Consider the following 27,097-nt stretch of genomic DNA (forward strand, 5'->3'; position numbering starts at 1 on the left):
AGCTTCCAAGTCAGTGACCATGATCACTGCACTGGTCTGGTCTATCTACAGTTTTTAAAAATCAGTCTCTAAAATGTCAGTTCTCCTACTGAGACATTCTTGTAATGTCAGGGAAGGGCATATTTCCCTGAAGATTTCCAACTAGATAAAAAAATATTTAGGTGATCCTCCTGTGCTGCCTTTTAAAAAGATACCCTGATTGATTCAGCTTTTTCATCATCAGAACTGAGAGTCTGCATGTTACGGAGATTGTCACTCACCCAAGCGTGATCATGGTTGTGTCAGGAATGTTGATTGCAACGAACAAGAATTGACTCTGACCAACTTGGGCAAAAAGGAGTTGGTTGGAAGGTTGTTGGAGCCAGTCAGTTTGGCAGGAGGCTGCCAGCTGGGGGAGGCAGTATGGAGGCTGGGCCATGGGGACCCCACAGCAGGCAGCCCCTCAGCTGAAACAGGGCCCACTTGGCAGGACGCTGCTGCTTCAGAGAGGACTGGCCTCCACAGCCATTCTCTCACTTGCTCCAGACACAGTATCCCAGGAGGACCTGATTGGCTGAGCTTCAGCCACATTCCCACTGGCCCTGTCCCAGCCCCTGGGTGCTGATGTTGTGAGTGGCCTACATCACGGGTCACTCTCCCACCAAAACCAGGAGGAGAAAGCCTAAAAAGACTGAAGAAAGAGATGGGTTCTGAGCTACATTCTTTTCCAAAAGGCTTTGTAAAAACAGTACTTCTTATTTTTATTTTAAGAGTGATTATTTAAGATGTACATGAAAATCCCACTTGATCTTCCAAAATCTTAGCTGAGGATGTCTGGATGGTGGTAGTGCCAGGACTCCTCACTGGTCTAGCTCGTAGTCTAGTGGGCTCGCCCCCCTCCTGGCCCCTGCAGGTGGCCTGATCTGCTTAGTCTGGGCTGGTTTTCCTTACAGGTTACATAAGAACAGGCTCGATCTTTCTGGCCCAAACTCAGGACCGGCTGATCTCCCTGAAGCGCATCAACTCGAGGCTGAAGTACGTATGAGGCTCGAAGCCTGTCCCGACGCTCCTGTCAGACTGACCTCTGCCAGAGGGCCATGCATGTCATTGTCCCCTTGTGTTCTGCGGCAGTGTCATAGGCATCCCTTCTGAGATCATCTCCCCCAAGAAAGTCGCCGAACTTCACCCTCTCCTCAACGTGCACGACCTGGTGGGGGCCATGCATGTTCCGGAGGATGCAGTGGTGTCCTCTGCTGATGTGGCTCTCGCCCTGGCAAGTGCTGCCTCCCAAAATGGTAAGGAGGTGTCTGGGTGAGGAAGGAAGAGTTTATATAGGAAGGTATCTTACCATCAGCATTGATACCAGCTCACCTTCTGTGTTTTTTTTGTTTCTTTTTTTTTTTTTTTTTTTTTGCCTTCTGGTTTTGAACACTGGCTCTCACAATATTTGTTTGAATGTACTGTTAATATTTTTCCTTAGGGCCACATTTTTCTTATTAAAGTTGTAAGAACTGCTTTTATACTAAGCAGTGTGCACTTCAGGCTCCTAGAAATCCCCCCTACACACACACACAGAATCTAGAGGCTCCGAGGTCAAGAAGCCACAGTGAGGACTGGATCCACAGCTGACTATGTCCTGGGTTTGGAATGAATGAGGGGAGCACTAATCAGTGTCCAAGGTGTTCTGCACTTCAGATGAACTGATCCGAGGTGTGGGTGAATTAGGATTTAAAATGCTGTATTTGAATTTTTTCTCCTATGCCTTTTGTGACTCTGGGAGTTGAGCTGTGTATTACAGTCACCTGCTGTTCTCAGTCTTGGAAGAGGCACACTGATGTAGTCTCAGGATGTGGTTCCCAGGAGTTTTGTTTTTTAAAATAAAGCACTGATCTGGCATTTTCAGCATTTCTTGAGGGTTGAGAATCTGGTGCAGAGGCCTTAATTCTGCGCCATCAGAGGTTGGATGCACCTAACTCTTTCTTTACCTTGCAACAGGTGTTCAGATCTATGACCGGACAAGCGTTCTTCATGTAATGGTCAAGAAAGGTCAGGTTACTGGTGTGGAGACAGATAAAGGACAGATCGAGTGCCAGTATTTTGTCAACTGTGCTGGTCAGGTAGGTTACCAGCTGTACTGTGTCGCTGACTTTCTCACTTAACTGTTACCTCTGGGATTTTAGGTCTAGAAACATAGGGTCAGTACTGTGTTGGGCTAAGCACACGTCAGGGACCACATGTTCCTTGTTTGGACTAGAAACCTCAGAATCCTTTACTCTAAATCAGAAGACCTCCAGTTAGTCCTCAGAGAGGAGCACCGGGGTGACCTCTTCCTTCCTCCACCCTGGGTTAATCGGTGCTCTCCTGGCCAGGAAGTCTGTGAAACAGTTGGGCATTGACAGAAATCCTTGGCGTTGGGTCTTCTATGACATTTCCTTTCATCCTGCAACCTGGCAAATAAAATGTGAGGCAATTTTTTTTAAGCTTTTGTTTATTTATTCATGAGAGACAGAGAGAGAGGCAGAGACACAGGCAGAGGGAAAAGCAGTCTCCATGTAGGTAGCCCAATGAAGGACTCAATCCCGGGACCCCAGGATCCTGGCCCGGGCTGAAGGCAAACAAACGCTCAACCGCTGAGCCACCCAGGCATCCCATGAGGCTGTTTTTTTGTGTTGGGAGCATGGATTCAGTTTAGAATACTAAGCTGCTTCTACTTTTAAGGCAGATTGGTCCCTTGCTTTCCACTCTAGTCTTTAGGTGACCTAGGGGTACTTTTTACCTTGTGAATGAAGGCCGAGTGGGATGGTGTCTGGGGTTTGTAGTTGAGGCCAGGCTTTTTGTTAAAAGGGCCTCACTTGCCCCCCATGAGCTCCTTTTACTAGCTATTAAATCTCTCATTCTTTGGTCAAGAATAATTATTACGGTGTAAGAAGTATAAAGTTGCTCCCCATCCGCATAACTGTATAGCAGGCTACAGCTTGTCTCCCTGCCCCTGACACTGGGGCCAGAGTGCACACAGGCCAATTGAAATCAAACTCTTTGCAAGCGGCTAAACTTGTTCATTTGTCTTCTCTTCCTCTTCCCACCCACAAATCAATCTGTCCGTTTGTAGTGGGCATACGAGCTGGGTCTGTCCAACGAGGAGCCAGTTAGTATCCCGTTACATGCCTGCGAACACTTCTACCTTCTGACTCGCCCCTTGGAGACCCCTCTGCAGAGCAACACACCAAGTGAGGACTTCTGCTTTGTTTTTAATATTGTTTCCTTGCCACTGTCCTGTCCTCTGAAAAGGAAGACTTTCTGCCCAGGACAGACTGTGCTCGAAAGAGCCTTATCTTTTCTGGAGCATGTTATAAGGAGGCGGACCCAGTTCTACCTTTTCTCTAAGAGCTCTTTATGAAAGGATGGACAAAAACAGGCATTCCACTGAAGCAGTTTTTTGGTTGGTTTGTTTTATAAGCTAATTGCAATCCCAAACAGAGGTCCAAATTGAGAATATTTGGAATGCAACCTGGAGTTTTTAACGTGAATGACATATATTGTAGAGAGGTTATTAGGTAAGCTATAGAATCACATGGCTCCATGGCCCCAAGTGCCACAGAGGAGGGCTTGACATCACCTGAAAGGTCTCAACCCCTAGAATGGGCTTGAGGTCCCCCCTTTCTGCTAGGCTTTTACATGGCATTGTGGTAGTTCTGTAGTTTGGTTGTGAGGACCAATTAAGCTTCTAGGTTAACTGCTGAGGTTAGGGACGACCAGGGAAATAGTCTCCACTGTAAATCTGAGAGGGAAGATCCTTCCCGATGATCTCAGAAGATCTGTGTTTACTGAATGCTCTTTTGCTAATAAAGCCAGTAATGGTGTTTTTGTTCTGCTTTTTCTGTCCATTAGAAAGTTGGCCTACCTCTAAACCTTGTTTTTCTCTTCTGTCCCCCACTCCCTTGTTGTTTCCCTTCCTCAGCTATTGTGGATGCTGATGGAAGAATTTATATCCGGAACTGGCAGGGTGGCATCTTGTCTGGGGGCTTTGAGAAGAACCCGAAGCCAATCTTCACTGAGGGCAAGAACCAGCTGGAGATTCAGAATCTGCAGGAAGACTGGGATCACTTTGGTGTGTGAACTAGAGGATGACTATAATGTCCTGTGTTTGTCTAAGATGCTATCTTTTGAAAGCATTTTCAAGAAGAGTTCCTTCTTTGATTTTTGTCACCACCCCACGAGGTGCTCCCAGGGGGCAGTCTACAGAGTTCACCTGGTCTAAGGGGAACTGGGTAGCAGATTCAGGGGACGAAGATCTTGGTCAAGGGACCTCTGGCTAATTACTTACCTAAAACCATTGCTGAAATTCTAGGCTAGAAGGAGACTTTTTTGTAGGATGGCATGTAAAATTGAAGAAGAAATTTTTAGAAAGCAGAATCTTTTTTGTTAATATGGTCTTCTATTCAGGTTTTATTTTTTTTATATTGAAGAAGAATTGAGCTATGATACTGTATTAGTTTCAGGTGTACATCATAGTGATCTGGTATTTATATGCAACTTGATTTTGTAATAATTTTATTTTTGTTTCCTAAATAGTTAATACAGTCCTATAATCCAGGTTCAAAAGATAAAAGGGTCTATAATGAAGAGTTTTCCCTCCTATCCTTAATGGACTTCTTTTAAAAAATAAACTTTTTATTGTGGGAGATTTCATACTTTTAAAAGTGGAGAGAATAGTATATGGATTCTCCTGCCAGCTCCAGTCTGGTTTCATCCGTTGCCACTGTCCTAGTGGAATAATTCCCAGATGGTGGGCTCACTGGCACACAGGCCAAGGACCTGTCTTTTGCAGCTGGTCCAGTTTAGGAAATCCTTGCTTTGATTGCATGTCCCCTTGGGTGCTATGGAAGAGATTGTCCCCAAGTACTGCTCCCCTGGAGATCTTGCCTAGACGCTCATGTATTGTGTGCCCTCCTACAGCTTCTGGTCATTCTGAAGAGTGTCTTTTTTTCTCAGTCTGTATGCCATGCACTTTGTGGGATTGCCCCTTAATTCCACCATGGTTTCTGCTTTCTGGTCAGGGCCCATTTGGCTCTTCTGAGAAAGCCTCTTTCAGGAAATTTTCTCTGCAAGGAGAGGGAGGGAGTAGGGAAGCCCGTGGATTGGGAAGTTTCTGAATTCCCTAAAGCTGAGGACCGTGTTTGGGTTTGTGTTTCGGGTTCAGAGCCCCTGCTGAGTTCCCTCCTGCGGCGCATGCCTGAACTGGACACTCTGGAGATCATGAAGTTGGTGAACTGCCCCGAGACCTTCACCCCAGACATGAGATGCATCCTGGGCGAGTCTCCTTTGGTGCAGGGCTACTTTGTCCTGGCAGGAATGAACTCTGCTGGCATCTCCTTTGGTGGAGGGGCTGGGAGGTAAGTGTTCCTGCTGACACCCTGCTGGTGGGGCTGCTTCCTTCCTAGAGTTACTTATTCCTGATGTGTGTAATGTCCAGGTGTAACCTGGTATGTTAATGAGGAAGAGGTACACCTAGTTTGAGAGTTGTCCATTTCAAAGTAATGACTGTGGATGTTCCAGAAGTGTCATCGTGCAAAGTATTTTGGGAACTCCTCTTCTGGAATTGTTCTTGGAGCCTGTGGGCTGTACTTTTCAGTTCTTGCAGCGGTTACAAATGTTGATCCTGGGACAAATGGGTGGCTCAGCGGTTTAGTGCCTGTCTCTGTCCCTCTGTGTCTCGCATGAATAAATAAATAAAAATCTTTTTTCCTTTTAAAAAAATGTTGATCCTTTGAAGGCATTTGAGTTTGGAAACCGTTAAGTACTGTGAATAAGACAGATGATCATGCTGAGTAAGGTGGGTCTTTTTTTTTTAAGATTTTATTTATTTATTCATGAGAGACACAGAGAGAGCGAGAGAGCAAGAGAGAGAGAGGCAGAGACATAGGCAGAGGGAGAAGCAGGCTTCATGCAGGGAGCCCGACGTGGGACTTGATCCCGGGTCCCCAGGATCAGGCCCTGGGCTGAAGGCGGCGCTAAACCGCTGAGCCACCTGGGTTGCCTAAGGTGGGTCTTTTTAAAAAAATTATGTACCAGTTAAAATAAGCCAGTCAGAAAGGACAAATATTGTGTGGCTTCACTTTTGTGAGTTACTTCAGAGTGTAGGGGCGATGGCCAGGGTTGGGGTCAGGGGAGGGAGTTTCAGTTTGGGAAGATGATGAATGAAATCTAGCGGTGGATGGTGGGGACTGTCACACAGCCGTTCAGAGTACCTAATGCCTCTGAACCTTACACATGAAAATGATGAAGATGGTAAATTTTATGTTCTGTTTTATGTTCTGTCATGTTCTGTGTATTTTATCGCAATTAAATTTTTAAATTTTTTATTAATGAGGCCATTTTTTTCTTTAGTGGCTTGTAGAATGGTTCTGAAAACAGTTATGGAAGAGGAGTTACCAAAAGTGTTTGGAACAGAAATGTGGTCAGATAGTTGTATAAACCTGAAGGTTTTCCAGAAAAAAACCATTGGATGTATAAATTAGAGTACATTTGTAATTTTATTTTAGTCTTTTTTTAATAGATGTGGCTTATTTTTAGAACACTTCTAGGGAATCTTATTAGAACTAAAATCATCGTAGTGATTTTGAGAGCAGTAGATGGATCCGTATTTGTTTAGAAAAGTTAAGGAAATTGCCCCAAATTTTCAACCAATCTGTGACCAGACAGGATGTTTCTGTTGGTTCTTGATTCCGTGTACAGTTGGGAGAGCGTCCCATCTGAGGCCCAGCAACTTCCCCCACATCTAAACAGGTACCTTGCCGAATGGATGGTGCACGGTTATCCCTCAGAAAACATCTGGGAACTGGACCTGAAGCGTTTTGGAGCACTCCAGAGCAGCCGCACCTTTTTGCGCCACCGGGTCATGGAAGTCATGCGTGAGTGGAGCTCTGGCCCAGCTGCACCTCGCTGAAGGGATCTTCCCTCGAGCCTGTGTGATCATTCTGAGTGGGGGCAGGTTTTTCCTTCAGTTGTGTAATAATTGCTGTGAGTCAGGCTTCTGATGTTTGGTTGGGGGACGAGGCCCCATGTGACATTTGTGGGACAGTCTCTTTAGTATATTGTTTTCTACTTAACCTCGGGGAACAGGAACGCAGACTAGGACTTTCAGGTGCTGGTTGCTGTCCAGTCCCCGCAGCAGCTTCTTGTAGATTCCTAGTGTTTGCCATCTGCTTTCCACTTTGCCTAGAATGCCAGGTAATGCTCTTGCTGCCTCTTTTGTCTGTGATCATGGTGTGCTTTCCATGGCAGAGAATTTGCCAGGTTATTCTCAAAGCTTCAGGCTTCTCTGAGTGATCTTTGCCATTAACTGTAACATGCTAGCAAGGTAGGAAACCACTTCTTGGGTAAATACAGAATGTACATTTCTGTTCTCCTTGTTCTCACTTCCCTCCAACTTTGAAAGGCTCTTTATTTTCACTTGTTACCTTGTCTCTGATTTATTTTCTAGCAAGCTCTTAGAGCCAGCTTTTGTATCAGGAATTGAACCAAATCAGACTGTCGTGTCATTGTCCTATACTGAGGAACTGTTCTGAGACTGCCAAAATGTACCTTAATATTTGGGGCATATTTCTGCTCACAGCTAAATTTCTACACTGGTTGCGACCACCATTCTTGGTTAACAGTGAATTGTTGGTTTAGTAGCCGGGGTTCCATTGATGACGAGGCTTTAGATAACTGTTAGCACCTGCATGCTTCTCTAGCCTGTGGCAGAGAACTGTCTGTGGGAGTCCCGGGGTCTGGCAGCAGTGTGGGTGGCCACTAAGGTTTTTCAATTTTAATAAATATTTTAGTTAAAATGTTGACCTGCCAGAAGTCCTGACTTCCCCAGGCATAGTTCGTTTAGAATCTGTGCAAATCATAATGGACCTTAAGTTTGTCCTTGAGAACATGATGGCTGTCTCTGGTTCTCACATGATAGAAACTGGGGAAAGTGTAAATTGGACCTTCAGAGTGAGGGGAGATTGAAAAATCGTCACAAGGTAGAGCAGCCAGTGTGGCTCCTTCTCTTGGACCTCTCAGCCTCCCCTCCCTGTTGTCCCTCTTATGTGGAATGCTGTAAGGTCAGGTCTTCCCTGTGCAAGGGACTAGAGATCACACTCTTTCTGGCTATTTTTACAAACTGCTGTTGCTGATTAGGCACAAGAGAAATGAATTCTGACCCTGGCTTTGTTATGTGATGTCACTGGGACAGGACTATGTAACCTGTCCGATTTCAGAGCCACAAAATCAAGGCTGTGGGCCCCTTCACTTCAGAAATGGGTTAGGTGTTAGGAAATGTCTGTACCAGTTGTGAGGTCTCAGTGACAAAGGCACTATGTAAAGAAGCATGTGCCACGTTTGCACACTGCAGCCCCGGCATGCTTGTGCTGCAGCCGCCTTCTGCCGAGAAGTCTGACCTCCTGCTTGTGGTTTCTGCCTATGGATTTGAAATGATAGTTGTGAGCAGAGACCTGGAGCTGTGTGGCTCACAGCTGCATACCCACGGAGGGATGACAGCGGCTCTTGCAGCATTATTCTTTCTTTTGGAGCCGGCCTGTTACACCGGGTACTGTTTGCACATTAGGTCCATTAGCCTGGAGAGTGTGCTTTTGTGACTAGGAGCAGCTCCTGGTTCTGGTGGATGTTGTGTTCCCGGCCCGGCGGTTTGGGCTTGCAGAGACTGTTCTATTCTGTTCCAGCTCTGCTGTATGACCTGAAGGTTCCCCGTTGGGACTTCCAGACCGGGAGGCAGTTGCGCACCTCTCCTCTCTATGACCGGCTGGATGCACAAGGAGCCAGGTGGATGGAGAAACATGGATTTGAGAGACCAAAGTACTTTGTGCCACCGGACAAGGGTAAGAGGGCCTGTTCTCATTTTTGTTCTTTTTTGCTCTAAGAACCAATAAAACCCATTTAAAATGTATTACAGCTAGAATGTGTTCCTAGAAGAATAAAGAAGAAAAATCTTCAAACTATACCAACGTGTATATAGAGAGTCCCCGATAGAAATCTCTTTTCTCATTTCATTGTGTCCGCAGACCTCCTAGCACTGGAGCAGAGCAAGACTTTCTATAAGCCAGACTGGTTCGACATCGTGGAATCTGAAGTCAAGTGTTGTAAGGAGGCCGTGTGTGTCATCGACATGTCTTCTTTCACAAAGTTTGAAATAACAGTAAGTGCTTGGGAACAAAAGAATAGAGGAGGACCCTGTGCATATACATGAATGCACCTTCTTTGCTGTCACTTTAAAACTGCTTCTATAAGAACTCTGGTATATTTTCATTTTTTATCTGTATTATACAGTTTTCTGAATTTTTAGCTCTTTTAGTCTGCTTGCAGAGGCCCACTTTTCCTTCGACTCCAGAGCTAGCTTTCTCTGGGGCTTCTAAGTGGAGTAAATCCATAGACCTTGCTCACAGGGACCAGAGGAGTTTCCTCAGCAAGTCACTCTGCATGGTGGACTGTGTCACCTGGCCACATGTGCTTGTGCTCACGCGCTCTGCTTTGCTCCCTCACCCTGCAGTCCACCGGGGACCAGGCACTGGAAGTTCTACAGTACCTCTTCTCCAATGACCTGGATGTGCCCGTGGGCCACATCGTGCACACCGGCATGCTCAACGAGGGCGGGGGCTACGAGAATGACTGCAGTATAGCGCGCCTGAGCAAGCGCAGGTGAGGCCCCCCTGCCCCCCCACCCGCCCTCTGAGGATGAGATGCAGTAGAGCAGAGCCCCCAGCTCACTCACCTGGGAGGGAGTATATACTGAGGAAAAAGAGGTTTCAGCAGCTCCTGCCTCGTCTGTTGGCAGTGCAGTACAAACACAAATCACAAGGGAAGGAGAGAGAACACCCCAGATTCTGTAGAACTCGATGTGGACAGATCAGTCACCCTCGAGGGCAGATGTGTTCACTTATAGTAGCTATCTTGGCGCTAACAGGAAGCCAGAGTCTTCTGTTTGGTCCTTGGGTGGTAGATCCAGGAATTAGGTGCTACTTGCCCTCTCTGAAAGCTCAGACCATTTGCCAGTCTTGTGCTCATTGGTCGCTTTGAAATGAATTAACTTGCCTGCTTCCTGACCCCTTGTCTGCTGCCTGGCTCTCATTACTCTCTGCCTCCCTTTCAGCTTCTTCATGATTTCCCCAACCGACCAGCAGGTCCACTGTTGGGCCTGGCTTAAGAAACACATGCCGGAAGATAGCAACCTGCTCCTGGAGGACGTCACCTGGAAATACACTGGTGAGCTGGGCCCAGGCCATCAGCTGCATGGGAAACCACCAGTCCGTCCACACATCTTCTTTGTTTGTCTTCTATTTGATGTTCAGAAGTGGGGGTCAGAGTGAGAGGCATATAAGAGCCTCTCTGGTCGTATGTCGATCTCTAATACCCACATTCTGTCAGTGAGGTGTGGAGTGAGTTGTGCTTCACTTTCGGTTTGTTTTGTGCACTGCTCTATCCCCTATAGCCAATGTGGAGGAGCGCAGGTATTGGTCAGATATTGAATGGGTCAGTCATTTGAATGGTATTTTTTTCTTTTTATATTTACTTACCTATTTGATGGGGTGCTTGGGTGGCATAGTCCGTTGGGCTCCCACTGTTGATTTTGTCTCACGTCATGATCTCAGGGATCATGAGATCAAGCCCTCTGTCAGGCTCTGTGCTCAGCCTGGAGTCTGCTTGAGATTCTCTCTCTTCCTCCCCCTATCTTCCCTCCTATGTGCATGTGCTCTCTCTAAAATAAATGAGTCTTTTTTATTTTTTTTTTCTTTTTTTTTTTTTTTTTTATGATAGTCACAGAGAGAGAGAGAGAGAGGCAGAGACACAGGCAGAAGGAGAAGCAGGCTCCATGCACCGGGAGCCCGACGTGGGATTCGATCCCGGGTCTCCAGGATCGCGCCCTGGGCCAAAGGCAGGCACCAAACCGCTGCGCCACCCAGGGATCCCAAGTCTTTTTTATTTTTTATTTTTTTTTAAACATTTTTTTTTTAAAGGTAGTTTTTTTTTTCTTTTTAATTTTTTTTATTTATTTATTTATGATAGAGAGAGAGAGGCAGAGACACAGGCAGAGGGAGAAGCAGGCTCCATGCACCGGGAGCCCGACGTGGGACTCGATCCCGGGTCTCCAGGATCGCGCCCTGGGCCAAAGGCAGGCGCCAAACCGCTGCGCCACCCAGGGATCCCCTAAATGAGTCTTTTTTTAAAAAAGATTTGTCAGCAGACTCCATGCTGAGTGCGAAGCCCAACTCAGGGCTTGATCTCACAACCCTGAGATCATGACCTGAGAAGAAATCAATAGTCGGATGCCCAAATGACTGTGCCACCCAGAAGCCCCCAAAAGCATTTTTAAATTTATTACTTAAGTATTATTTTCTTCAGAATTTCTCCTTATTTTTTTAAGTGAGTGAATAAGTTTTAAGGATGACTTAATTTCCTGATGATCTCCTCCTCCGCAGTCCTGTTGGGACTTCTATTTCCCCTTCTATCTCCCCATTCCAGGTTTAAGACCTGCCCACCCCCCACTTAACAAATTCCTGCCCCTTGTCCCAGCAGGCCCTCACCGCCAGTTCATCATAGCAGCAACTCCATTTAACTTCTTGCTACCTGATTGGGAAACTATAGAACCACAGTTGTTTTCCAGCCTGTGAGGTTGCTGTGTAATTACCACAACCTGCTGTCATGTGATGAGATCCAAGGTGGTTGGGCAGCTCTCCTCAGGGCTCTCCTCCACGTGCAGATTTGGGATTGGGCTGTGCCTGTCACGTAGCAATGCTGGGGAGGAGACACAATGCGAACTGAAAGTGGGCTCCTAGCCTGTTGGCCGGAACAGATCACAACCCGATCTAACTGCATTTGAGGCTATGGGATATTGTCTCCCTGTGTACCCGGGAAGAGGAAGCACGCTCTCTCTTGCCAGCATTCGGCAGCTGCATTTAGAGGTGTGGTCCTCAAAATTGGGGTGCTCTGTGTCCACCCTTGGATCACCTAACCAAAAGGTTGGTTTTACGGTTTCAACACCCAGGCCGGGGGGTGCCCAAAACAAACTTTTCTCTTTGGTTCAGCTGTTACCTGGATGAGCATCTCTTGTTCTTTTCGTTTAGCCCTCAATCTGATTGGTCCTCGGGCTGTGGATGTGTTGTCTGAGCTGTCCTATGCTCCTATGACTCCAGACCACTTCCCAAGTCTGTTTTGCAAGGTAAGTGCTAATAAAGTTTTAGCTTTTTTTTTTTTTTTTTAAGATTTTATTCATGAGAGACAGAGAGGCAGACACACAGGCAGAGGGAGAAGCAGGCTCCTCTCAGGGAGCCCGATGTGGGACTCAATCCATAGACCCCGGGATCACGCCCTGAGCTGAAGGCAGACACTCCAGGCGTCCCAAAGTTTTAGTTTTAAATGGGCAGGGAATATTTCTTTTATGGGGATGGCAATTACATGTTCTTATTGTAGCATTAATGCCCACAAAGGGTATTCTGGCTTTTATTAAGTAAACAAATGACTGAGTAAATTCATTTTTTTTTTTAATTTTTACCCTTCCAGTTCTCCTTATTCAGTAAGCATTAGGATATCTTTGAAGTGGATTTAACTTCTCAGAATATCAGTCCTATATATTTAGTGTTTTGTGTTTGTGTAGCAGTGGATTAAATATTGTAAGTTTTAAAGGATTATGATGCTGATGCCAAAAAATGGTAGTCAGGTCAGGTCCCTCTCCTGGCAGCACTTCCCCCTTTCCCTTCAGAGAGTAACTTCTGTGTGTGTGGCATCTCCATGTGAGAAGCAGTTTAGGCCAATCTCTAAACGGTTTATGTTTCTTAAATTTGGCAACAGTAGCAATTTGTAATTATGTAAAGAAACCTGAACTAAATACTGATGAGAGTCCCAAACAGACTAGTGGGTTTGGTAACCTGTAACAAACAGCTGCCAGTTACTGATGGACGCTCTCTGAAGTTCAAACCCAAGCTGGATCCACCTACTGGCAGTATAGTTTTCCTTTTTCTCCATGGTGGAGTGAGAGCAACAGAAAACTCTTGCATTAGCCATCAGCCGGAGAGGGTCCCTGTACCATTTGCTTCCTGAGCGAGTGATCTGCATGCATGAGCCTACAGAGGAGCATGTCATGTTGGGCTCCTCATGGGAATAGTTTGCTTTAGTGGCATCTGGGACCTACCACTTTCCATGATAGGAACAGTGATTGTGTCAGAGGCCCATGAGGTAACTGAGCTGCTATGAACACGTTTTGAGTGTGAGAAGCCTGGTCTCTGACCCCAGAGTAGCAGGTGCATCATGTTCTGTGGTCATCAGGCATCCTGTTTTGTAGGGCAGGTGCCCAGGACTTGACCACCAGAGCACAACCAACCCCCCACTGCCCGCCCCCGCCCCCCCTCCCCCTGCGCCCCAGGAAGACATTTATCTGGTCCTTGATGCTCCTGATGCTGATGAAAACAAATCTTTAGTAGGACTTTGCAAAAAGAAAGATTTCATGCCTATAAAGACTGGTTCAACTTCCCACCAGCAGCTTGGCTAGCGTTCTGGAGAAGAGAGACTGTAGAGATTGTACTCCTTTCCTGGTGACCCCAGTACTTGGAAACAGACCACTTTGAGGATGAATTTCTTTCATTCATGTGTATCCCCTTGAGGGTCAGACAGAGGGTGCAGAGCTCAGGAGGGGTTCACCTCAGGTGTTCATCACTTTAGCAGATATGGAGCCCTCACTTCTCTGAAGAGCCTCTGTGCTGCCCTCTCCCTTTGCTTCCACAGGAGATGAGCGTGGGCTACGCGAATGGGATCCGGGTGATGAGCATGACTCACACAGGAGAGCCGGGATTCATGCTTTATATCCCCATTGAGGTGAGCCTCACAGAGGAAGGTGGCTTGCTGGGCACTGGCGGGGCTAGAGAGCCCTGTCTAACTGGGACAGCCCTGTCTAACTAGCCTTGGGAACTGAGAAAGGCTGCAATAGAGGGACTTGAACATTCTGAACTAAGTTACATACTGTTTTTGAAGAAGGAAGAAGAAATACATTTACATGGTTTAAACATAAAAACTTGTAGGAAGGATTTAGTGCCATCTGACCAGTTCCTACCACCCACGAATAATGAAGCAAGTATTGGTTTTTGTAGGTCATGTCAGCAGTTTCTGTGCATATGCAAGCAAATTCAGAGACATTCACAAGCCCCTTTTCAGAAACACAGATGAAAGCATCCTGCTGTTGTTCATCTTGATCTCTTAACAATTTCTCGTAGAGATTCTTCCCGGTCAGTACCTAAAGAGAAGAGCTTCCTCTTTCTGTTTTAACAGTGGTTAGTATTCCATCAAATCATCGAATCATAATGTATTTTATTAGTCTGGTACCAATAGACATTAATGGTTGTAGCCCTCTGCTGTCCTTTGCTGTTTGAGGTTCTGCGTACGAGTGTCTCCGCTTGGCGTGTGTGTGCACGCACCAAGACAGCTTTTTCACGCTTTGGCTGATAGGTACAGAACCATCATTGAGCTTTTCATGTGTGAAGCAACTTTTCAGAATCCATTTCCAAGTAAAAGCTTATCCGTAGGACCCACGTACTCCTGCCTGCCCATCCTCCATGCTGTTCTTTGGACCTCACCCTATCTCGAGCTTTGCACTTGCTGTTCCCCTTCCTTGGCATGTCCTTCTCCCACATAGAGGTCCTCACAGCCACACCTGCTTCAGATCTTGTTCACATGGCATCTTTTGGATGAGGCCTTAATGGGCGCAGCTACCCCTCTACCCCCTGGTTCTCCCTCTCTGCTTTCCCTGTTTTGTTTTGCTCCATAGTGCTTACCATTGTCTGATAAAATGTATTTTATTTTCTTTTTTTTTTTAATGCATTTTCTTTATTTAGTTCATCAGATTACCCTTGTTTAAAGGTAAGTTCTCTCAAGGCAGGGTTGTCTGTTTTAACTTTTATATGCCCAGCACCTAGAGAAGTTATTTGGCACTTAGTAAATGCTTAATAAATGTTCTGGTCATACCCTTTGTACATTTTTCTATTGAATGATTGTCTTTTTACCAGTTTCTAGGCACTAAATCAGTCCTTGCTGCTGAGTTGTAATTTTTTTTCCCAGTTTGTCATTTGTCATTTTTTTTAAAGAGTTTTTTCAGGAGTCTGCATGAGTAGGGGGAGGAGTAGGGAAGGAGAGGGTCACAGGCAGACTCCGCACTGAGCCCAATGTGGGACTCGATCTTACCACTCTGAGATTGTGACCTGAGCTGAAACCAAGAGTCAGACTGACCAGTCAGTTGGTCAGTCTTAACCAACTGAGCACCCAGGTGCTCCTCAGTTTGTCATTTTTCTTTCCATTTGTTTTTTGCCAAGTAGGCTTTAAAAAAAAAAAAAATTATGAGGAAAAAAAAAGAAAAAATTATGAGAAATGTTGCACATTACATAAATTTTTTTATTTTTATGTAATTGAGTTAATCTTTTGTGCCTTCTAGAGTTTGATACATAGAAGGGACTTCTGCACTCCAGGACTGTAAAAGTTTTCCAGTTTTCTTCTAGTGCTTTTATAGTTGTATTGTTCTGTTGTATAGGGTTGTGGTTTTTAAAAAATATTTCAGTGCTCCATCATTTTGCATTGTCTCTTGCTGTACTTCATGAGATACCAATCAAACTTTTTTTTCCATGTGAATAGCCAACTGATTTGACATTCTACCCTTACCAGATACTAAATTCCTGTATGTATTTGGGCTTATTTCTAGATTTTTATTCTGTTCCCTTGGTCTTTCCATGATCAGGATCACACTGCTTGAATTATTGAGTCTTTATTAGGTATCTTAATATTTGGTAGTGCTTATCCTCCAGTGCTTGGGAAATCTGGGGAAAAAACCTTCGTGTTCCTTATTTCCCCCTTGGAAACTTTATAATTATCTGGTAAAAAACACCATTTGGGGGGGCTTTTTTTTTGGATTATGTTCCATTTATACATTAGGAAGAACTGACATGTTGAATCTTACAAAGAATGCCTTTTAGTTTTTATTCAAGTTTTTTTTGTGTGTGACTTTCAGGGGTTTTTGAAGTTTTCTTGATACAGGCATAAAAATCTTTCGGTGGTGGTGGTGGTGTGAATGAGAAAGGGTAGCATTGTTCCGTTATCTTCTAAGTGATTATGATTTTTTAAAAAAGATTGTTATTTGAGAGAGCACAAGTGGTGGGGAGGGGCAAAAGTAGAGGGAGAAGCAGACTCCCCACTAAGCACAGAGCCTGATGGGGGACTTGATCCCAAGACCCTGAGACCATGACCTGGGCTGAAGGCAGACACTTAACTGACTGAGCCACCCAGGCGCCCCTAAGTGATTATGATTTTTGAAAGCTATTTTTTCTATTGTGTTATTTCCTTACTAAGTTATCTTATAGTTATTTTTCATTTGAGTCCCTGGAATTTTCAGGGTCCAGTCTTACCATATACCAACAGTAATAGGAATTCTTAACAACTTTTGTTCCTACAATTTCTCTTGTCCAGCTGTGACAAGGAATAGGGATCTTAGGCATCTTTGTCTTGTTCTCGATGTTAGTCACATTACTTACAGCGGTAGGCTTTTTTTTAGTTATTAGCTGAAGCATGGATTTACTAGCCCATGAAATGTTATGTGCTTGTCCAGACAAATATAAGAAGATTAAGATGAAGGGATTATTCACTATTTTGGAAGAGCTCATACAGAGGTAGTTGACTTGTGCCTATATAGGTAGGGATTGATTCTGAAGTGCAACAGGGTCAGTCGGGTTTGCCACTTGAGTGCCTATCATTAATTGGAAAAACCCAGTCAGGCAGGGAAGGCTCTGTGGTTCTAACAGCTTTATTACTTGAGGCCTTGGTTTCTACTTCTGATTTTCCTGGGCTGGTCCCATTTTTATGATTTTTCCATGAGGCCAGGAAGTGATTTGTGTCCTGCGTGGGTTCTTTTCAAGCTGACTTTCATTCTCAGTAAGGTTATATGGTTGACCCTTGAGTCATGTTGGGGGTTCAGAAGCACCTTCCCCCCTACTCAGTCTAAAGCTCTGTGTAAAACTTCAGACTCCTCACAGACCTGCACTAATAGCCCACTGTTAACTGGAAGCCCTACTGATACATAAAGAGTTGATGAATACATACTTTGTGTGCTATGTATACTGTGTACCGTAGTCTTACAATCCAGAAGGCTAGAGAAAAGAAAATGTTAATAAAATTCTAAGGAAAATACATTTACAGTCTGGTACTGTATTGAAAAATCCATGGGCACGTGAGATCCATGCAGTTGAAACCCATGTTAACTGTACTTGTCAACTATACATATGTCTCTTTGAGGGAATGTCTTCCAGAACTTGGCAGCAAGTGGCAGATTGTTTTGTTCACACTAAATCCCCAGCACTTAGAAAATGAGTATGTGCTGGGGACCTACTTTAAATCTTTCTTCTCTGGCCTTCCTCTTAAGTACTCTGCTTGAGGCAGCAAAGGGCAAATGTACCTACCAGGGAAGCCGGCTTATTCTCATTTCCCTATCAGCCCCGCCCCCTGCCCCATTCAAACGCCATAGCCGCTTGCGTGTGGATTCATTGTGGTGTGGATTCCATAGTAGGAAGGCTCTTGCCAAAGTTCACAGCATCCTGACTGCCGTGGCCCATTCGGTAGGCGCCTACTCAGTTGTAGGAGTGCCACCGGCAGGGCAGCGGACCCCACCAGGGGAAAGAACTGCAACACCAATGAAAGCTGGGGTTCTGCATCTTCCACTTTTATTGAGCTGTCATGGGAACACACCGCTGGACAGATGTGAGGTGCACAGCATGGCGGGCTGAGGTGCCCTGTGAAAGAACTACTGTGCTGAGTTTCATGAGTGTCTTTCATCTCTCATAAATATAAAAAACACAAAGGTGTTTTCCAGGTGAAAACACTTAGGATTCACTCCCTTAACAACTTCAGCCTTGGTCACATAGCAGGGGCGTGCAGTTCTCAGGGTGTCTGCTCCCTTCCTAGTTCCATTTGTCTCCTACCTGGAAGTCCTGTCCTCTGCCCTCTCTTCCTCCACTTCCCCCCGCCCCGCCTTGCACTCCTCAGAACCACAACTCTGATCTGTGGGTTTGCATTTTTGTTTTAGATTCTACATGTAAATGGAATTGTACAGCATTTCTCTGCTTGTCGTTTTTCCTGTTTTACAGTTTTTAAAGCAAATAATGTAGTCTGTTCTGGGCTTTAGATTCCACAGAGTATGTTTAGGCAGGGATTGAACATTGGCTTTCTGTTTGGCAAACTTTATTTATTTAAGGTATCTGATACTTACAGCTTCTGGAACCAAGAAAAGAATGCCATGAGGCTGGCTGTTGTGGGACACAGGTGGGGGGACACTGCCTTCCTGGCTCCTCTGTGACTCGATCTGGGTCTCTCAGATGTGCTGTCACCTGTGAAAAGTCAGACATTGTACATAGAGTTCCGTGTGACACATTCCCAGCATGGCAGTGCCTAAGGGGTTGTGGTGGGGTGGGGGGAGGGGGGAAGAAAACAAAGCCAGGGGCAGATGAGCAGGCTGTTTGAGAGGCAGTTAGGGGCCTGGCCACTGACTGGATGGTAAGAGTACACCTGGTAGTGTTACTTGAGGATTGTTTCCTGTCCTAGGCACTAGAGAGAAGGGGAAGATATGGGTACTGCTTTCATGGAGCTTTATGTCGGGGTCAGGGGTAACCCTGGCTCATTACTCCTCAGCAGTAGTGCTTTAGTTTGTCAAGGATGAGACATCCTGAGAATTTCATATGACCTTCTCCCTTGTCAAGGTCAATGTTATCTGCTATCAGCACTGCCAGACACCCCCAAGTTGAATTCTAAAGGTGTGCGGGTTACTGACGTCTCGTCTCCCCCCTCTAGTATGCCCTGCATGTGTACAACGAAGTGATGAGTGTTGGGCAGAAATACGGAATCCGGAATGCTGGGTACTATGCTCTTCGTAGTCTTCGAATTGAGAAGTTTTTTGCCTTCTGGGGTCAGGATCTAAATACCCTCACCACCCCCCTGGAATGTGGACGAGAGTCTCGGGTAAAACTGGAGAAGGTACTGTATCTGCACAGCCCACTATGTCCCCCACCGCCACCACAGGAGCAGAATCCTCCACAGGAAAGGAAGGGCTGACGTGGAAGGCCCAGGGATGGCCTTGGGTGGACGAGGCCAGTGAGGATGCCCTTAGAATGAAAAACATGTCTGTCCTGATATGAAAACTGGCTATGAACACTTGGCGCTTCCCACACCTCCCTCGTACAACCCCGAGACCGAGTGTCGCGTGCTTCACTGTCTGAGCCATCCAGGAGCCCCACTTGGCTCTCCTTTAGACTGAGTGCTTTCAGGGAAGATTTTCCATTAACATGCATGGGTATTTGTACAAATTACTCATCTTATATTCACTTGCCTCATAAAGTAAATACACCATTAAAAAAGTCATAGGTCAAGAGGATAGGAATGACAGGTCTCTTTCCCACCTCTGAACCCCACTGAGAGCTTCCGCAGAAGCACCAGCGTAGCGTGTCTCTTTGAGCGCTCCGGGCAGTGCAAACACACAGCATGCACTCCCCTCAGCCTAGCTGGAGGATTCCACATGCTTGCTTCATCACACCTTGTTTTTTTAAACTTAATATCTTAGCAATCCTTGCCTATCGTACAGTAGATCTACAGTCTTTTTCTGATAAAAAAAAAAGTAATCTATACGAATTTTGGAAGATAGGGAAAAGTATCAAGAAAATTAAAAATCACTATTTGATCATGATCACTCAGTTTCTGTCCTGCTCAGGTTTCCTGTACATGCAAATATATATAGTGACATTGATACCCATGCATGGGCTTTTTGTTTAGATTATGTGTGTGTGTGTGTGTGTGTGTGTGTGTGTGTGTGTGTACACGTATATATAAACATTTTTCTAAGATCGGACAAGTATTTTTGATTTTTCTTCCTTTTTTTTTTTCCTATGTAGTCTTGTGGTTGAAATCGGTTTATAAAATGTGTGCCTGTGTTACAGAAGTCCTCTGAGGAGATCTTTTACATCGCAAACGCAGTTCTTCACGTGGGAAGCCTGGGAGCAGGGCTTGGCGCTGTGACGCCGGGGGCCCCTGCCTGCTCTCCGGCCACGCGGCTTGTCCGTCCCGTCTCAGCCTTGCCCTTCTCTCCTAGGGGATGGATTTCATGGGCCGAGATGCCCTGCTGCAGCAGAAGCAGAACGGAGTGTACAAACGCCTCACCATGTTCATCCTGGACGATCACGACACAGACCTGGACCTTTGGCCCTGGTGGGGAGAGCCCATTTACCGCAACGGGCAGTACGCGGGCAAGACTACCAGCAGCGCCTACAGCTACACCCTGGAGCGCCACGTCTGCCTGGGCTTTGTGCACAACTTTTCCGAGGACACTGGAGAAGAACAGGTGGTGACAGCAGATTTCATCAACCGGGGAGAATATGAGATTGACATCGCAGGACACCGGTTCCAGGCCAAGGCCAAGCTTTACCCAGTCACTTCACTCTTCACCCACAAGCGCCGAAAGGATGAAGTGGAGCTGAGTGACTTGCACGGGAAGTAATGGCCGCCAGTCTTGCTTGCCCGCCTGCCCCCTACTGCAGGGCCCCTCCTCCTCCTGGTCCCGCTCTCAGCTCCTTGATGGGATCTTTAACCTCACCGGCTTTTAAACCTTTTGCTTTGCAACCTCTCTCCTTCTTCCCCCTTCCCTTCTCCCTTTTGCAGTCTCCATCTGATGCCACTCTGGGCTCTTCTTCCCCCCTCCCCCCAAGCCCCGTGGTGACACGAAGCCTGACAGGCAGGACAGGAGCAAACTCCACTTTGGAAATAGGTAACCATGGCGGTCTGATTTCTCCTGCTGTGTTTCAAAGCCAGGGAGGCTGGTGGTGTGCAGGCCTCAGGGCAAGAGTCCAGCTCCGTGAGGCCACCTTGCCTCGGAGTAACCTGTTTGTTTTGGAGGGTTGCTGTGGGTTTCAGTCGGCCCTGGGCAAAAGCCTGTGCCATTGAGCCAGGCAGATCATTCTCTTCCATCGTGCCGTGGGTTGACACCCTGATACCTCTAGCAAGAGGATGACCATCTACCTCACTCACGAGAGGCGCCACGTGGACGTTACCTGGTCTGTAGTCAATGGTTAATCTGGCACCATCCTGGCCTCCCTACCGACCCAGTTACTAGACTGTCAGGCCAGGGCCCCCTGCCTAAAATTTTCATGTCTCACTCATTTCTCAGAGGGTTGGAGGCCTCTGTAAATAAGCCAGTGTTTAAAAGGGAAAACCATGTTGCCTTTTGTGTTGCTTTTCCCAGCTGAATGGGTCTGATCTCAGAAGGTGGCCCTGAGGTGGTTTTCTGCTGCTAGAATGCTGCTGCTGCTCTATGCTGTCGTCCCAGCCTGACCCCCCCCCCTCCCCCAAGCACATGGGACTTGGTCTGTCCTCCCTCGCCTGGCCCATTGTAGCCAGCTGGCTCGCTCAGCAACTAGTACTGGGGAGGAACCAAACCTTGCTGGCTGTGCTGAGTTCAGGAGAGCTGCTGGCCTCCCGAGTTTTGTTTCCTCTGGTCCAGAACAGACATGTCCATGCAGAGGTGGCCCACCTGAGTGTGCAGAGGATCTTTTTTTTTTTTTTTTTTTTTGTGCAGAGGATTCTGAGTGTGGAGGGTGTATATTCTGAGTGGGGTGGCCATCTAGCCCACAGTCTGGGTCTCTAATGGGAAGGGTGGGGGTAGGGGTACGAGAAGACCCTCCACACTTTTAGATGGGGTCTGTTTCCTAAGGGGTGAGAGACTACCCAGCCTTTGCTGTTACTGATTTTAAACTGTTGTCTTGGTATCTTAGAAGCATTAGCTCTGAGAGATCTTTAAGTATCCTAAACAAGGGCCTTTTGTTTTTAGAGCAGCTTACAGTTCTCAGGTGTGTCTGTCTGCTGTGGCATGTCTTGGGATCAGTTTACCCACTTCATCAGACAGATTCCTTCTACACTCCCCAGCCAGACAATCCCTACTTGATCATTGACAGCCGTGTCCGCTTTTTAAAGAAAGGCTTTAGTTGATTTATTAAGGGAGTAGGTAGGTAGAGGTCTGTTTGCTGAGCGATGCTCCTTGAGGTAGGGAGTAGCGAAGGGGAGAGGTGCGGCCCCACTGGAGAGCAGAGGGCAGCGGTTGTGATGAGCAGGAACCAGGCACCGGGCTGAGCAGCAGGGCCTCACTGACCAAGGAAGATGGAAACAGGCAATGAGGCACTGAAGGTATCCCATGCTCCGCACCACACTCCTCCTCGTAAATATTTGGGGTTGAATCTAAAAGACCATTCTAGACTTATGTGTAAGTTACATCTTGTCCATAAATAGGGGTCACACTTTTAAGACTCTGGCGAGATGTTAATTTTCTGAGGCATCACTTTAGTGCCCTGACATACACACTTTGCTTTTAGCTCCTTAAAACTCACTCTTGAAATCTCTTTCGGTTAATTCAGGTATTGACAATATGAATCTGGTAGTTTCTCTCTTTGGTCCTAACACTGAAGAGGGTGACTCTCCTGTCTCCAGCAGAGCTGACGGTCAGAACATTGTCATTCCTGGGGCAGCAGGGCCACGTGTGCTGGGCCTTGTGTGACACACACATTTACCTTGTGTGACCGCTCATCTCTTCCTAGAGATTTGTGGGATTTGAATTCCTGAGAATTGTCAGCAGGACTCTGATTTCAGGTTGCTGGTCCTTTTTCTCTCTGAAATGATCCATGGTCCCCTCTTGTGCTCTCTTCAGGCAAGAGTTCTGCTCTTTTCCTTTTGAACCTAGAAACACAAAGCGTAGGCAGGACCTGCGACAGTAGAGAGAACCAAACAATTCCCACTACATTTCTAGTGCTCTGCCGTGGTGGGGGCTGTACCCCCTAATACAAGAGCTGCCATTCAAGCCAGGGACCCAGAGACCATGAAGCTCGGGGATTAATCTCAGTTGTCCCATTTCTGCAGGAGGGGAGCCTGGTCACTTGGCTTCTCACCAGAAGTCCTGTTGTACCGGGATTTTACCTTCCTGTACAGACCAGTAGTTGGACCTCTTTCTCCATTACCTTGCCTCTGAGTGCACCTGAGACATTACCCCTACCACCAGCACGGATGTGGCAGGAATGACAGCAGCTTTTGGAAGGTGGTTTTGCTTCACTGAAGAGCTCACCTACCACCCTGCTCTGTTCATCCTCTGCCTGAGGGACACACATGCTGGCATCTGAGTGAGTCTTCCCCCTCCTCTGAGAACCTAAGGGAGATAAAAGGGAATCTTGCATAACCTGTAGTCTTGGTTCTGCCCCTGGAAGGCTGTGTCCTGGTAGAACTGCACTGGCACACTTTCAGGGTGCGCTAGCAGGTTGAATTTTCTTTGTAGCTGCTTGGCCAGTATAACTAGTAAGGATCTCCTTACATCCAAGATGGAGGCTTGGTCACTAGTGCTTAATACTGAAGAACTTTCTACTGTTTTCATTTCTTTTTGTGCACCCCCTCTGCACCTGCCTCCCTCCCCAACTTGATTGAAGTAGCTTTGATCAGCATGATAAAGGGAAGATTTTCAGGAGTCAAGAACTGTCCTCTGCAGGCACAAGGACTTGGGAGCACACAGCAGAGGGGTGGGAACCATGGAGGACACGTGAGGGTGGAGGACACAGGAGTGCTATGCGCTAGCCATGCGCTGCTGGGGCTGGGAGCGGGCTCTGGGCCTGCCGGCAGCGCCTCTCCAGCAACCCCCACCTCAGCCTCATTAACTTTAAGGTGCTGAGTTGTGAGGCTCCCTGTCACCTGTATGGGGCTTGCATTTGCAGTCCCTCATCACTACAAATGCACTATTTTTCAAGAGAATTAAATATTTTTCTATGTGTTTGCCTTCTCTTTGTCCACTAAACATCAGTTACTCATTGTATAATATTCTTGATTTCTCTGAGTAAAGAATCTACGTCCCTTAGAGAACGCATTTCTTCATAGGCTTGCTTTCTCATTTAGATGTACCTATTTTGCCCTTCACAACCCTTTTCTGCCTTCTTGGTGTCCTGTCTCAAGGACAGAAATTAGAAGAGGGTAGGGAGGGTATTTTTAATATCCGTTTCAAAAGATCTGTACCAGATTTCCTGTGCACACCAAGAACTGGAGATCGGAGCACCTCTCTCCTAGCCCGGTTCTCGTGCCTTACCCTGGAATGTCCCATGGTTGGGGGTAGACAGGAAGGTCGAAAAGAAACTCCAATCTGAGGGCTCCCATTCACTGCACCATAACCTCCCTTCCCTAGACCAACAGGTGTGGGGTAGAAAGTTTCTGAGGCTTCTTTCATTCAAGGGGTTTCTAGCAGCACAGTTACCACTTTACTCTCTGGTCTACTCTTGGGATATAAGAAATGCCATTATAATTATTGTACAGGGCTGTACCTCCTTTATGTTTGTAAATGTGCGGTCCGCTCAGCCCCTCTCTACACATGTAGTGTCAGCTTGTGGTGCTGAAGATATGTGAGGCACTTTAGGGGATGGGATTTTTCTCAAGAGCTCTGGTGACTTTAGGTATCTGGGGTGACTGAGCATTTCTGCCTCCACGAATGCGGTATTAACATTGTGCACTGTGTTTCTATCAAGCCAGATTCCAATTCAGATTTCCATGTCACTAAGTTTGTAAACAAATAAATAGACATTTTAATTACTCTGGCTGTGTCCACATGTGAAATCTTTTTTTTTTTTTTTTTTTAAGATTTTATTTGTTTATTCATGAGAGACACTGAAAGAGAAAGAGGCAGAGACACAGGCAGAGGGAAAAGCAGGCTCCATGCAGGGAGCCCAACGTGGGACTCGATCCCAAGTCTCCAGGATCACACCCTGAGCTGCAGGTGGCGCTAAACTGCTGTGCCACTGGGGCTGCCCGGTGAAATGTTCCTCATCTCTAGTACCTCAATTACCTGTATTTGCCATCACAAGGGGTAAACACTTTCCATAAATCCATTTATCCTGTTAAAGACTAAGAAAACCATGTGGAAACCAAGGGAATATAGGGGCATTAAGTAACCTCCACGCAGGGGTAGCAGACCAGACAGAGCCTCTGATGATCATCCTGAGGCTACTATCGCTGTTGCTGGATCTGACCACCCCTCCTGCCTGACAGCTGATTTCATAGTAAGAAGCTGGACTGCACATATCACCCCTTATATAAGAGCCCACAGTGGGGTGCAAAACAGACTCTCCATATTCTTGTTCACACAGCAGGGAGAGAAGAAAAGGGAGAGAAGCACCAGTGATCTTTCACTATATGGATCTAACAAATTCAGTCACTGGACTTTATTTACTCAGCTATTTTTTTGAGAAACTACATCCATGAATCAGTAGATAGAATAATGTGTCTATAACAACCTCGTCAATTTGTCTTTCAAATCTTACATCTTAAATAACCAGATGACTGAATGGCCAACATTGAGTACAAAAGTATATCCCATAGTCTCTGAGACCAATTTCAAAAGAGGAATTCCCAAACACTTTGCACAATGACATTTCTGGAACATCCACAGTGACTACTTTGAAACGGACAACTCTCAAATTAGGTGTACCTCCTCATTAACATACCAGGTTACGCCTGGACATTACACACAACATCAGGAACAAGTAACTCTAGGAAGGAAGCAGCCCACCAGCAGGGTGTCAGCAGGAACACTTACCTCCCAGCCCCTCCACCAAAGGAGATGCCAGCAGAGTTCATTCCTGCCAGGACAAAGTAGCCCTGCACCAAAGGAGACTCGCCCAGGATGCACCTCATGTCTGGGGTGAAGGTCTCGGGGCAGTTCACCAACTACATGATCTCCAGAGTGTCCAGTTCAGGCATGCGCCGCAGGAGGGAACTCAGCAGGGGCTCTAAACCAGAAACAAACCCAAACATGTCCTCACTTTGGTGAATTCAGAAACTTTCCACTCCTTAGACTTTGCTGCTCTCTTTCCAAGAGAAAAATCGCCTGAAAAAGGCTTTTCTCAGAAGACCCAAATAGGCTTTGACCAGAAAGCACATAGGTCACTTAATGAACCATCCTCTGAGGATTTCTGTATTTGAGGAAACAAGAAATAAACACATATAGCAGAAAGACAATCCCCAATACAAAAGGTAGTACAAAGACCGTTTGATACACAGTTAAATAAACAGCGTCAACAAAACGACACGTAACTTTGGAGAGACAAGATCCGTGTGGGCAACCAGATCTGGATGAAGGACTGTGTGTCAGGATATTTAGGTACCAATCACACATGTCACTTCAATGCACCATCCTCTGAGGATTAGCATGTAGTATCGGGAAATCCAGGCTGTACATAGGTCACTTGACTTCACAATGTCTCAAAAGCAGTCCACTGGCTGGCAGCAATCCATGCAGCGCAACCTGCGCATCCTGCCAGGTAACACAATTCTCCAGCGGGGGACCCCACGTCCCCTTTCACCGCACCACTGCTGAACTGCAATGGGGGTGACAGATGGAGGATGATCCCGAGAGCCCGCCATCGCCCCCACCTCTCTCACTGCCCACCAGCATCAAAGAGACACCAGCCCCAATACGGGGCTCCTGATGGTGACCCAGACCTGAAGTGAGACTAACTTACCTTTGGAAGAGAGGCCTAGGACCCCTGTCCCTCTAGCACGCAGGCTGGGCTTGGTAAACAATGCAAGGCTTGGCAAAGCACCAGGGACCGAACCAGGGCACCCGAAGTCAGCAGTTCCAGCTCAGGGCCCCTTATGTGGACCCCCTTCTGACTCAAACTCTGCTTCATACCCGACACGAGTAGCTGTTGCCATCAAATTAAATCTAACCCAAAGGGACTCCCTCCCACCTGTCCTGCGTGTAGCAGGCAGCAACCCTAACAAAAGCCAGAGGTGGTGAGGCAGCAGGAACTACTTTTACTATCTGCACCCAGAGGCCTTGCCTCTCAAAAGGAAGCCTGGCCAAGTCAGGCCCATCTACCGGGCGGGGACCAGGGCGAGGCAAGTGAGGCGCCCACTCTCAGGGCCAGCCTGGGAGCTCCGCTTATGTGCTCAACGGTGTAGGGCCTCTTCCCTCCCCACCTCTAGCTCCTCTCCCCACTAACACACCTACCCGATGCCAGTCCCTAGACATCGGGTCTTAATCTAGGATCCA

General features: G+C 46.6%; 1 protein-coding gene and 1 long non-coding RNA gene across 3 annotated transcripts; one reads left to right on the plus strand and one right to left on the minus strand.

Moving 5' to 3' along the window:
• Positions 1–865: 865 nt before the first annotated feature.
• PDPR (pyruvate dehydrogenase phosphatase regulatory subunit) lies at positions 866–24,637 on the plus strand. Its single transcript, XM_041771124.1, has 15 exons — positions 866–1,014; positions 1,111–1,274; positions 1,975–2,096; positions 3,089–3,206; positions 3,938–4,087; positions 5,180–5,372; positions 6,766–6,890; positions 8,694–8,849; positions 9,033–9,166; positions 9,518–9,666; positions 10,118–10,230; positions 12,090–12,184; positions 13,744–13,833; positions 18,835–19,017; positions 20,126–24,637. The coding sequence occupies exons 2-15, from the start codon at positions 1,199–1,201 to the stop codon at positions 20,528–20,530; spliced, it is 2,109 nt and encodes a 702-aa protein (XP_041627058.1). The 5' UTR covers positions 866–1,014; positions 1,111–1,198; the 3' UTR covers positions 20,531–24,637.
• LOC121499887 lies at positions 11,157–27,088 on the minus strand. 2 transcript variants are annotated; one of them, XR_005990261.1, is made up of 4 exons: positions 25,640–27,088; positions 22,590–22,755; positions 18,257–18,374; positions 11,157–11,760 (listed from the first exon to the last, which is right to left on the minus strand). It is a non-coding gene; the product is annotated as an uncharacterized LOC121499887 (long non-coding RNA). The 2 variants fall into 2 exon arrangements; XR_005990260.1 differs by lacking the exon at positions 11,157–11,760 and having other exon boundaries at positions 17,690–18,374; positions 25,640–26,047.
• Positions 27,089–27,097: the final 9 nt, after the last annotated feature.

This window comes from Vulpes lagopus, chromosome 10, assembly GCF_018345385.1.
Source record: "Vulpes lagopus strain Blue_001 chromosome 10, ASM1834538v1, whole genome shotgun sequence".
In the NCBI taxonomy this organism is placed as follows: Eukaryota; Metazoa; Chordata; class Mammalia; order Carnivora; family Canidae; genus Vulpes; species Vulpes lagopus.